The sequence below is a fragment of the Antechinus flavipes genome, chromosome 6 (assembly GCF_016432865.1).
Source record: "Antechinus flavipes isolate AdamAnt ecotype Samford, QLD, Australia chromosome 6, AdamAnt_v2, whole genome shotgun sequence".
NCBI classification, from domain to species: domain Eukaryota; kingdom Metazoa; phylum Chordata; class Mammalia; order Dasyuromorphia; family Dasyuridae; genus Antechinus; species Antechinus flavipes.
This window is the reverse complement of record NC_067403.1, coordinates 100,372,547-100,385,947: the sequence shown is the minus strand read 5'-3', so window position 1 is coordinate 100,385,947 and position 13,401 is coordinate 100,372,547. Positions and strand designations below refer to the sequence as shown.

The 13,401-nt window shown below is 30.9% G+C and overlaps 1 protein-coding gene across 1 annotated transcript in view; it reads left to right on the top strand.

The window, feature by feature from the left end:
- Window positions 1-1,671: 1,671 nt before the first annotated feature.
- The window catches only part of LOC127539794 (probable ATP-dependent RNA helicase DDX60), a 94,946-nt gene continuing 83,216 nt past the window's right edge, over window positions 1,672-13,401 (top strand). Inside the window, exons 1-5 of the mRNA XM_051964131.1 lie at window positions 1,672-1,736; window positions 2,006-2,195; window positions 3,933-4,274; window positions 8,029-8,145; window positions 10,791-10,946. Coding sequence (XP_051820091.1) covers window positions 1,681-1,736; window positions 2,006-2,195; window positions 3,933-4,274; window positions 8,029-8,145; window positions 10,791-10,946 — 861 coding nt within the window. The 5' untranslated portion in view covers window positions 1,672-1,680. The remainder of the gene's footprint in view (window positions 1,737-2,005; window positions 2,196-3,932; window positions 4,275-8,028; window positions 8,146-10,790; window positions 10,947-13,401) is intronic.

Below are 13,401 nucleotides of genomic sequence, written 5' to 3'. Positions count from 1 at the left end.
TTCTGTTTTGTCTGCTTTGCAGGGTATAATGAGAAGAAAATTAGCTAGTATGTGTTATGTGTGTTGTAAACATTAAAGCTTTATAAAAACATCAGCTTTATTATCAAGCATAATCTAGTTGCTTTCCTCTAACTTTTAGATGTTAATCTTCATTCTGCCATCTGAGAACAAGGAAAAGTCCAAGTTATCGTTATAACAGTGTTTTTAAGACATCTGAAAAAACTTCTCCAAATATCTAAATGCTTGATATATTACACATGCTATATATATAGATTCATACATATCTGTATATGGGTAAACATATAAATAAATATGTATACACACATACATGTGTGTTGGGATAGGTTAGAGTCAGATTCAACTGTCTTGTGCCAGTCAATTGTTCAATTTCCACGACCATTTACACCTTAGAATTACGCAGCTACTACCAATTAGAGACAGATTTATTGTTTTGTTGATTATCTAGACTTAAGAAAGTGATGGGAAAAATTTTAACAATGAATATTAAAATTAAAACTGAGATCTATATTATCTGTACTTCCCTTGCAAGAGAGCTGATTGTCAAATATATACTAGCACATCATTTTGTATAATACGACTATATACACAAAAAATGTCTATGTATATAACATATGTCTGTTAGACAACTAGGTGACATGATAGATACAATGCTTGATTTAGAGTCAAGATAGATCTGAGATCAAATCCTCTTTAGGATTTTATTAGCTGTGAGACCCTGGGTAAATCATTTAACTTTTTTTTTTTTTTTTTGGTTTTGTTTCCTTCCTTGTAAAATGGAAATAATAATAATTATTATCTACCTTAAAGGATTATTGTTAGGCTCAAATGAGATAATGTCTCTAAAGTGCTTTGCAAATCTTAAAAAGTAGTATATAAATGCTGTGATAATAATGTTATGTTTTTATTTGTTATAAATTATCACAGTGATTATTAGAAATTTTATACTCATATAATAATATTTGGAATTATTATTAGCTCCCTAAGAAATTTCTCTCCATAGCCAAAAGTTCTCAGGTCCTTCACCTGATCCTTATATCTCATGGTTTTGATAATGATAGTAGGGAATATTTCTATAGTGCTTTAACATTGGCAAAATATTCTTATATGGTATTTCATTTGGTCCCTATAATTACTCAGTGGGGGCAGTTGCTATTATTATCCTCATTTTAAAGATGGGAGATTTGAGATTAAGTAGGTTTAAATGATTTGTCCAGAGTCATACAGTTAGTAACACTAATACGGCTATTCTTTATAATACTATAGTCATAATATAATTCATAGTACTATATTCAGTGTTCTACCACTTGGCTTCCTCTTTAATGTCTTCCTTTCATTCTTATTATTTTTCTTTGTTTTATAATCAATAATCTTTTATAAGATTATTAATTTTATATCTTATAGTCCTATAGACAATTTTATTTATTTAAAATATTTATTTAATTTATTTAAATAAATTCAGCAAATATCTTTATACATATAATATTTTCAAGTATAGATTTGGTTATGGGGATATAAAGATTAAAAAAAATCCATCTTTTGTCCTCCTAGAAATTTACACTGCCTTCTCTCATTTTCCTATTTATAACAGACAAATATATTTCAAAAACCTCTGGATATTGGAAATAACTTGGTTGCTTCTTTTCAGGTCTAAAAGGCTGCATGAAGCTTTTGGAGAAAATGTCAGTGTTGATTTTGGATGAAATTGCAGCATCCAAGTAAGTGTCCCCTGAATAAAGATATAAATGCATTTAAATGAATAGTTTGGCATTCTGAGCAATCATTTACATGATTGAAGAGATGTGTACATGAGTTTTCTGATAGTCTTCTTATAGAAGTTTGGTGAGGGTAAGCTTCTCTCTTGATCTTTCCATTATCCTTCACATCATGAAAATATCCTTGGTTCCATAAAGAATAATGAACCCATAAATAAAAAGCCTTTCCTGAATAATTTTTTAATCCAGGTTATTTGTGATCTTTATTTCAGCTATTCGAGCTTATTCAATGATTTTGTTGAATCTGAACTCTTCCTGATTGATGGGGATTCCTTATTTATCACCTACCTAAATGATGAAAAATTGAAGGCAGGACAAAATCTTCACTTTTTCTACTTAGTTGAACGTTATCTTTTGGATTTGAGAAGTAAAGGAGGCCAATTTATTGTCGTTTTCTTCAAGGTAACGTTTAAATCCATTAAAAAGAAAACTTCATGAAATCAATTACAGCAATTAACATAGGAAACATGTTTCTGCTAGTATATACAGTTTAACAAATAATGTGATATGATTTGAGAATATTGGATTTTGAGGGAGACCCTAAATTTCTCATTCTGTGTTTGCCACTGTAAAATTGTATTATGTTCTAGGCTTCAGTTGACTGATTTGTAATAAGGACTAGGTTACCACTGAGCCCCTTTTGGCTTTAAATTAAGGATCCTATGACCAATGAAATATGTTGTGCAAAAATATTGTTGAGAATGTCTGAGGCTAGTCATGAGGAGAAAAAAAAGAATTAAAAAGTTCTCCTTCCTAACAACCATGCTGTTAGCATCATCTTTCTCAGAAAATCCGATTTTCAACCCTGGCCTCTGCCAGCTTGAGTTTCTTGGGAAAAAGAAGACAAGATCTTGGAATTAGAATTGGAATTAAATTTAAAATACGACAAATTGCATTCATTTCTGAGATTTAGAAAAGTTGAAAGTACAGATCAAGACTATGAGAAAGGCAAAACAATGATTCCATACTAGTATTGATCCTGACTTTCTCCCCCTCAGATTGTTCTCATCCCTCACTCCCTGTTTCTACCTCCTCTCAAATTTTTGATGTTTTAATTTCCCCTTATATTGTAATCTCATAGAGGGCAGGGATTAGAAGTATCTCTTGTTTTTGACTTTACTATTAGGCCTGAGTACCAAAAGAGATTTTTTTTTAAAAAATGGAAAATTATTTATATATACAAAAAGTATTTCTAGCAGCTATTTTCTAAGGGCAAAAAATGGAAGTTGAGGGGATTCCCATCGATTGGAAATAGCTGAATAAATTGTGGTATGTGATAGTCATGAAAATATTCTATGGGAAATGTTGAGTAGGATGCTCTCAGAAAAATACCTGGAAAATCCTCCATGAACTCAAGCAAAGTTAAATGTACTGTAATACAAAGTAATATCAATGTTCTGGAATGACCAGCTGTAAATGGCTTAGTTATTCCCAGTAATATAATGATCCATAATTACTCAGAAGGACTTACAGTGAAAAACTATCCATACCCAGACAAGGAACTCATTGGGTCTGGATACAGATTAAAGCATTTTTTCCCACTGTCTCTCTCCTTCTCTCCCTCTTTCCTTCCATCCTTCTCTCTCTCTCTCTCTCTCTCTCTCTCTCTCTCTCTCTCTCTCTCTCTCTCTCTCTCTCCCTCTGTTTTTATGTCTCTCTTTAACTTTATTTTTCTTTCACAACATGACTTTTATGGAAATGTTTCACATATAATTTCACATGTGGTTTCTTAATTGTGGGTGGGGAGGAGGGAGAGAATTTAAAATGCAAAAATTTTAAAAATAAATGTAAAAAAAATTAGTCTTAAATATAACTGGGGAAAATGATAGATAAATAAATAATTAAATAAGTGTTTCTAGTGTTTGGTACTATGCCTGGCACATAATAGATTTTAATAAATGTTTATTGATTGGGGCCAATTCAGTTTAGTCCAATTTAATCTAACCTAACTCAAAATTCTGGTTTAAGCACTTATGTTCAAGAGATGATCTGGCAAGTATTCAAATGCAACAAACAAAAACCTTTAGAATCTGTCCTCAGGTGGCTTTCATTCTGCAAGAAATGCCATCTTCTAATCATCCACTAGATGACGATATCAACATTGTGACATAATCTTGCTTTGTTTTGTTCTTCCTTCAGGATTTTGAACACTCATATTTTGAAACACCTGAACTTCTTTCATTAAGGACTGCACTGATTCTCCATCTTCAGAAAAATACTGACATTAATATTCAAAGTGAATTTTCAGGATGTTTTTCACAGGAATGGAATTGTTTCTTGGAAGAAAACTGCCCATATTTTCTATTAGTTTCAGATGAAGGAATGACTTCTCTACAAACATATCTTTTCTATTTTTACATCATACATTCCTGGTCCATGAAGATCAGTACTGCTCTGATTTCAGGGCAGAAATTAGATATTCTCAGAGTTCATGCATACTTTATGCTAAGCAGATACAAGAATCAGCTTTTTTTTAAGCAGGTAAATTCCTTTAAAAAAGTGTTTCATTGACATTTGTTTGTTTGTTTATTTGTTTTTTGCATCATTGTCAGTTTTCATTAACATTCTTTAACATTCCTCTAGAGTATTGATTCTTTCCTTGTTATAGAGAAAACAGTTAAATAAAAGAAACTTGTCAAAATGATTGCATATAATAATTCATGAGACATTCCTTACTATAGTAGTTAGGAAGCAGGTGAATACATTGAATCAGAAAGATTCAAATCAGAAATCATTGATCAGAATGTGACATTTGCACTTCTAGCACTGCTTAGTGTTAAATAGTTTTAGCTGACTTTCTCAATCTAATTCACCAGACTCCATAATTTGAACCATGATTTATGTAACCATTTTCCTTAAAATATTCTGAGATATATCTTAATTCTTAAAATAATACTTTCAGTATTAATGTCCAACTATCAAATTATTGGGTCAGAGAATATTCTTATTTTTTGCAACTACTGTGGGTTTATATTTCATTAGCTGTGAATGAAGCCTTGTTCTTTTTCATTTTTAAAAATGGCTTACTGCTATTCTGCTCTTAAAATAATCACTATCACTTTCCTATAAGTTTCCACACTACAAAAGTATATCTACTTCTCCATAACCCTACTTGTAGTGTATTTCATGCCTTTGATTTTTTTTTAATTTAATAGGTATGAGATGAGCCAGTGCATTAAAGTTTTTCTAATTTTCATCTCTATTATTGAGCTTGAATATTTAAAAATTATTTATAAGAAATTTTGTTCCATATTTGAAAGCTGGCTATTTTTTTTGATTATTTACGCACTAAGGACTTCTGGTTACTATCATATTTTAACAGTTCCTTTATGTTTTAGATTTCAAAATTCTATCATGTGTATCATATTTTTATTTTGTATTTCTCTTATTTTAATAATAATTTTATTATATTATTTCATTGAAAATTTAGGCTAGCAAAATTTCTTCCATTTCTTGAACAAAAATTAATCACCTTTCCATAATTCAGAAAATAATTTATTCTTTTTTTTTCCTAATTTATTTTTTCATATCTCTCATTTAATTGAATCTTTGGGACAGAAATATTTATATATGATTGTATATGTATACACATTTATATACATTCATACATATGTATTCATGCACATGCATATACACATATACATTTTCATATATACATATATATTCAGATGTTTCTGTAGATCTGTTTTACACATGTCTATGTATATATACATATATATTGTGGAGAAATAGGCATATTTTTGTAACATATAACAGTTTTGTTGAACTCATTAGGAAGTAACAGTGAATTAAAAAAATAGCAGTGGTGTGTGTGTGTGTGTGTGTGTGTGTGTGTATGTGTGTGTGTGTGTGTTTGTAAAGACATAAGTTCAAATCTCTTTCTGACATGGGTATCCCTACCAATTTTTCCATGCATGTTTGTTCAAAAATGAATCATTTTGCAGATATATGTTTTCTGAAAGTTTGACCAGAAAGGCAGTACAATTTGATGGTTTTAGAAGGTAGGAACACCTGGGTTAGTGTTCTATGACCCTTAGAAAGTTTCTTTACTTCTTTGTATCCTGTACAATTCTTGGAGACTCCTAAATTGCAGAACAGATACTGCTTTGCATTGGTTGTATGTATTCCCACATCAGGACTTCCCTACACCAGTAAAATTATAAGTCTAGACCAAAATAAGTTTTGCCAACTCATTTATATTCATCTGGTTCAATTCCTAATCTACTTATTCTAGACCATCAATCTATTACTCTTTTTTTTTCACCACATAGTTTCAACGATAACCACTTTGTAATAAAGTTTAAATGGGAATACAAGACCCCAATTATTGGCTTTGCTTTTTAATGTGCTTTATAATGATCTTGCGGTTCCTTGTTTTTCTACATACATTTTATTATATGAAAACCGCAATTCCAGAGGACTGATGTGAGGCATGCTAACAAAAGAATGATGGACACAGAGTACAGAATGAGACAGACATTTTTAGATATGACCAATGCAGAATTTGTTTTCCTTAACTATGCATATTCATCAAAAAGGTTTTTAAAATTTCATTTCCAGTTGGAGATGAGTGGGAAGAAGAGAAAATAAATGGTTATTAATTTATAAAAAAAGTTCACACAGAGTAATAATGATCAGGAGTAGAATTTATTAAGGAAAAAAAAGCAGAGCTAATAATCACTGGTATCAGAGAAAGTTAAAGGTAAAATAGATTAAATCAAAAGAGAAAAATAAGGAAACTATATTACATGTCAGCCATATTAATATTGTTTTAGGGTATTTAAAACAACCAGATAGTATATGATTAGAATATTGCATATTCTAAGGCATAGGAAATGATAAGTTGATAGATTTAGAAAAATCTGGAAAGACTTGGACCTAAGAAGGATGATGCTATCCACTTTCAGAGTATATGAATATATATATATATATGTATATATTTATATCTGATGACCGGCATCTTTGTACATATATGTGTATGTATATACATATATATATATGTATATATATATAAATGTGTGTGCATATGTACAGATAAATACATCCATGCTTAATTGTACAGCCTGCTTGATAGAGGTGGGGAGAAAAAAGGGGGAAAAAAGAATAAAGTAAAAATTGCACAGCAGAGAACAACAACAACAAAAAACCTACAAGGAAATGAAAAGATGGACAGTTCTGAATTCAATGTGTGCTATTATTATTTATACTTCATTAAATGGTAATTTGTTGTTACATATTTTGAATCCTCTATTATGTACATGATAATTTTTTTCTTTTTCTTTTTTTTCTGTTTTGTACTTAAGTGTTAAATAAGTGAATTAAAATTTAACAACACCAAAGAAATTTGTTAAAATAAAATTTACTCTTAAAGGCTCTCCTCAAAGTATAATCCATGTAAATTTCCTTGATAGATAAATTCAATAGATACAACAGATAACTGTTGGAAAACTTTCTGTCAATGTCAAGTGAATCAGTGGGAGGCCTATATTTGACAAGTATCATAGGGCCTTCTTAAAGGGCTTCTTTTTTTTTTTTATGCATACCCAAGGAGACTTGGCTGAATAATCTACACAAGATCAGTCATAGATGTAATATTCCTATTTTCCACTCTTTTCCAGGTAGTTTGATAGCTGGTCCAAAATTAAATAGTGGATAAGAGCAGAGTAGATTGCATTTAGGACATTATGCAATACTTTTGAAGATTCTAAACTCCTTAGTATCACAAATATTTATTTTTTAATTACAAATAGATATCTAATGAAAGTTATGAATTTGGCAGTGCATTTTCATTGATGATTTACATGTAAGATATAACATGAATGGTAATGTCTTAGGGAACATATTCTTAGAAATATATCCTAGAAAAGGGATTTGGGTCAACAATAAAATGAATGAAGGACAATTCACTCTCATAAATAACTATCTGAATAGTTTGCTGGTACTCTTAAAATACACTGTGACAAAGAAGAAAACTTTAAGCACAGCAAGTCGATCCTTTATAAAGGTCATGGATAAAAATGATACATTATGTGATGTAAGGATGAGTTAAAATCTGTGCCAGTGGAGGGAATAGTCCCCAAATTGATGAGATCATGAATCGACTAATATCTGGATGGGTTTCATTGTAATTTGAAAGATTATGATTTACATCTTAATGAAAGACTGAATTGATCTGGATGGACAATTATGTTCTGAACTAAAAAAAATAATTCATATGATTTGTTCTCTTTTGAAGGAAAAAAATCAAATGAAGACAGTTTACCAAACTCTGATTGAGCATTTGAAAACATCCAGTGCTGCAGCACTGACACCATTGTTTGACCAATTACCTTGTGACAATTGGGAAAAAGAGGTAATAAAACTACTGTTTCTTTAGTTAAAAGTCTGAAAGAATTTGAAAAAAAAAAACAAAAAAAAAACAGCTTGTATGGTTTGCCTTTTAAATGTCATTAAATTCATTAGTTTAAACTGGTGTCAAGATACAAAAGGAACTAAATAAGTAGAACAAATGGAACAAATATATCGTTAAAGTTTACTACACATAAATATAAAGTCCTATATGAGTTCAAAAAGATCAACTTCACAATTAGAGTAGTGGAGAAGCATAGCTAGACATGGAAAATAATCCAAGGCATTTAGGACAAAATGTTGCCAAGCCATGTATTACTCATCTTTTATTTGTAAAGTGTATTTTTTAAATCAAGTGTAGAATTTTATATTTACCTCTATTAAGTATCATCTTATCATATTTGACTTATTGTTTTATTTTATTAAGATCTGAATGACATCTAATATGCCAGCTATTCTGCTTAGCTTTGTGTCATTTGCAATATTTACATGTAATAAATAATAAGTATATACAACACTGGACCTAAAGTCAGGAAGACCTGAGTTCAAATTTGGTCTCTGTCACCCTGGACAAATCACTTTACCTCAATTTCTGTAAAACAAACAAACAAACAAACAACAAAAAAACTCTACCTCAAATTCTGTAAAAAAAATTCTGTAGAGATGGTAATGATAAACCTTCCTTCTTCCTTCCTTCCTTCCTTCCTTCCTTCCTTCCTTCCTTCCTTCCTTCCTTCCTTCCTTCCTTCCTTCCTTCCTTCCTTCCTTCCTTCCTTTTTTCCTTCCTTCCTTCCTTTCTTCCTTATCTTTATCTTTGCTAAGAAAACCCAAAATGTGGTCAGAAAGAGTCAGTTCTGACTGAACAACAAAATAAATAATAACGAGCATTTATATAATACTGACTAGGCACAATACTTTATAAATATTATCTCATTTGAATCTCATAATAACTCCTGGGAGGCAGGTGCTATTATTATCCCCATTTTAGAGTTGAGGAAACTGAGAGGTTAAGTGATATTACCAGTATCATAGAGCTATCTCAGGCCAGATTTGTACTTAAGGCTTCCTGATTCTAGGACTGCTTATAAAATCTTAGGCAGTGTAGATAGTAACAAAGACCTGTACAACAAGAAAACTAAAACCAAACTGGTTATATAGCAGAATTGATGAGCAATCAAAGGGCTCTATTGCTATCTAAGAAACTAAAGTATAAGAATTAATATAATATTACTATGTGGACTTTCCACATGGGGTTCATGATAAAAGGGATAAAATTTGAATAAGAGGAGAAAACATGAATAGGTTTCCATATACTCTTTTGGAAAACAGAGAACCACACCAAAGAACTAAATCTTCTACACAGACAGTCACATAGTATTGAATTTAAGTAATGGATATTAGCATTCACTAATAGAAGCACTTTGTGTTCACTGTAAAAAGTCACAGTCCCATTGTACCTTGACCTTCATAGACTTGTTAAAGATTTTAGTTTAAAAAGGTCAAAGTCTCACACTGCATCCGGGGCTATCTCTAATCATTCTGATTAATATTTTGCCATTGGACCCAGATAGCTCCTTAAGAGAAAATAAGGCTGATGACTGAGCACATCCTATTCTCACTTAAATCCATCTCTCTATCATGGCATGGCATCACCTCTCTGATATCATGATCCTCTTGGAGAATGAAAGATAAACAACAACTCATCTTATTAGGTCTTATTTTGCTCCTTACACCTAGACTGTCATAGAAGGTACATCATAAACTTGAGTCATTAACTTAACACTGGAGAGGTATATTGTGTCTTCAAGGGTATTGTATTAAAGTGCAATTGATTATTTATTTTCCATTCTCCTCCTCCTTTTTCAGACTTCTCAGCCCAAAGATGGTGAGGAGTTAAGACAACTGTCAGAAGAAGATTATAGGAGTCACTTTGGTAGCACTAGGGAGAGGATTTTTTTTGGCTTGCCTATATTTAGATCTGGGTTGCAGTCTTAAGTCTAAGTCAGAGGGTAAGAAGGAGTGCTAACATAATAGACTTTTTAGATGTAGATGAACTGGGACCTTAGTTATAGTTCAATAATAGAAAATAATAATTTTTATCATCTATAAAACAGAGTACAGACTAGGAGAATAGTAAAAACCACTTCTTCCTATATCATATTATGTTGGAAGAAGCAAAAATTTACAGGTCCCCAGAACTATTTTTTGACAACAGGTGCACAAAAATCCTGGATCTTGGCACAGTGTCTTCTCCCCTATGGAAACACAAACACACACACACACACACACACACACACACACACACACACAATGGTATAGCTGTCTTATGGCTTATGCTTTTAGAAACATTCATCAAATTCACACTTGCAGTATCCTATTAAAGGGGATTACTAGAAACTTGGAGAAGTTAGCTTTCTAGTTATTCATTATTAATGACATATCATACTACTCAAAGAAATTTTTAGTTTTTCTTCTACTTAAAATTAAAAATGAGACAAATGTATACTTTTAGTTAATCTGAAAAAAACAAACAAACTTGTTTGGGCAAGCCATGAATGCCAATGAATTTTTCATTGAAGACTATTTATCCTGAAGAACTTTCAGTAAAAGTACTTTATTCTAAAATTTTGATAATTTTTTTTGCACCAGACATATTGGAGTATTGGACAACTTCAAGCCCTCTGGCCAGAAGGATCTGATATTCAACGTGTTCTCTGTGTCCTATCATGTTCTTTGTCCTTGAAAATGTACCAGAATTTTCTAGAAAAAGAGAAGAAAACTTCTTCAGGAATAGACACATCTGAGGTAGGATTTAACTTTTTCATTCAACATTTAAAATTGTTATACAAGCTTAATAATTGTTTTCTTTTAATTTTTTCTCTTTTTATTGCCATTAATTTTTCAAGATTAAAAAATTATTTTCTTAATTATAACTTAAAAAATACTTATCAAAAAATAGTGAGTGAAAACAGAACTCATTATTTCCTCTCATTTTCTGTACTTCCCCATTACTGTTGAGGGTATGATCATTTTCACTCTAGTTCTATTTGACTTTTTGTTCTCACTCACTGTATATATCCAAGCCTCTGACAAATCTCAAATTTACCTTTCCAAGCATCTCTTGACTACATCCCCTTTCTCCATTTATACAGCCATACTCATTATCTCTTTTCTGGAGTATTATAAAAGTCTTCTAATTGGTTTTTCTACTTCAAGTTTTTCCTCATTCCAGTTGATTTTTTCACTTTAAAAAATGCTTCAAAACAAATTCTGGAATGGAAGAATCCACAAGAGTGATGAAAATAATTTCCCAGGCAAAAACTACTTAGAAAATTGTCAGAAAATATCTCTTGTACCTAGATGATAGTGAAGTACAGTACAACATAGGCTGCCCCCTAGTAAACCAGCAGTAGGCGTTGGAGGCACCTGAATCAGTGGGACAATGGTGGTGTTCAGACTTCTCAGCCCAAAGATGGTGAGGAGTTAAGACAACTGTCAGAAGAAGATTATAGGAGTCACTTTGGTAGCACTAGGGAGAGGATTTTTTTTGGCTTGCCTATATTTAGATCTGGGTTGCAGTCTTGAGTCTAAGTCAGAGGGTAAGAAGGAGTGCTAACATAATAGACTTTTTAGATGTAGATGAACTGGGACCTTAGTTATAGTTCAATAATAGAAAAGAATAATTTTTATCATCTATAAAACAGAGTACAGACTAGGAGAATAGTAAAAACCACTTCTTCCTATATCATATTATGTTGGAAGAAGCAAAAATTTACAGGTCCCCAGAACTATTTTTTGACAACAGGTGCACAAAAATCCTGAATCTTGGCACAGTGTCTTCTCCCCTATGGAAGCAGTGCTCCACTAGAGTTAAAAGTCAAGAAATGAGTAAACAGCAGGAAAAGACATGTATTATAGAAAATTATTATGGTGACAGGCATCAAAACACAAACACAGAAAAAGATAACAAAATCAAAACTACTAAATCTATAAACTCAAAGAAAACTATGAAGTGGCCTCAGACCATGGAAAAGTTCAAAAACGATTTGAAAAATCAAGTAAGAGAGGTGGAGGGAAATTTGGAAAGAGAAATAAGAATGATTCAAGAAAATAAAACTAATACAAAGAGTCAAAAGGAGGCACAAAAAATCCCAACCCAAAAGAGGTTAAAAACAGAATATACCAAAGGATATAAAAGGAATAAAAATCCAAATGAAGAGAAGAATGGAAGAAAAGCAGGATTGGCTAAATGGAAAAACATGTACAAACATTTACTTCTTAAAAGTAGAATTTACCAAATGGAAAAAGAGATAGAAAAATTCATTGGAAAAAAAGAACTCCTTAAAAAGTAGAATTGGTCAAATGAAAAAGGAGGTACAGAAGCTCACTGAAGGAAATAATTCTTTAAATATTAGAATTTAGTGAGAAAAACTAAGGACTTCAAGAGATATTAATGCTCAAACAAAATAAAAAGAATGAAAAAGTAGAACATGTGAAACATCTCATTGGAAAAAAATGATTGGAAAATAGATCCAGAAGGGATATTTTAAGAATTACTGACATCTTAAATTTATGATAAAACATTTTAATTTAATTAAAAAAATTCCTGTCAGTTTTTCACAAATTTCTTCTGAATCTGCACTATGGTTGTTGGGAGGATGGGATGGGGAACTCATTTATCCTTACTCATTTTTCTTCATTTGCGATCAGTGTATATTTTTCTGATTCTGCTATTTCCTGACATAATAATTTCCAAAATTATTTATAGACTTGAAAAGTATCTCTCAGGCTTATTGATTTTAGTTGCAATATAATATTCCTTAATATTAATCATTATAATTTTTTCAATGTTTGATTACTTAGGAATGATTGCTTCTAGGTTTTTATTTTTGCTTTTGAAATTTCACATTATATATTGAAAATATTTAAAAAATCAGTTCTTTAAAATAAAAAAAATCTAAGTTTATCTTTAATCAATGAATTATCAGGTCAAAGAGTATTATTATTTTTGTAATTTTAACTAAGTACTATGAGATTGCTTCATAAACGAGAACCACAAAAATCTGCAAATTTTCAGTTCTATCAGCTAACTTTGTGGCCTTATTTCTTCACCACTTTTACAATACTAAGTTTTGTTGCTTTAATTTTTTAAAATATTTGATGGTTGTGAAGTATTATCTTAGATCATTTAAATTTGGAAGTATTTGGTAGTTATTAAGTCTGTCTTTTTCTTTAAGGATCATTAACTATATAGAGTCAG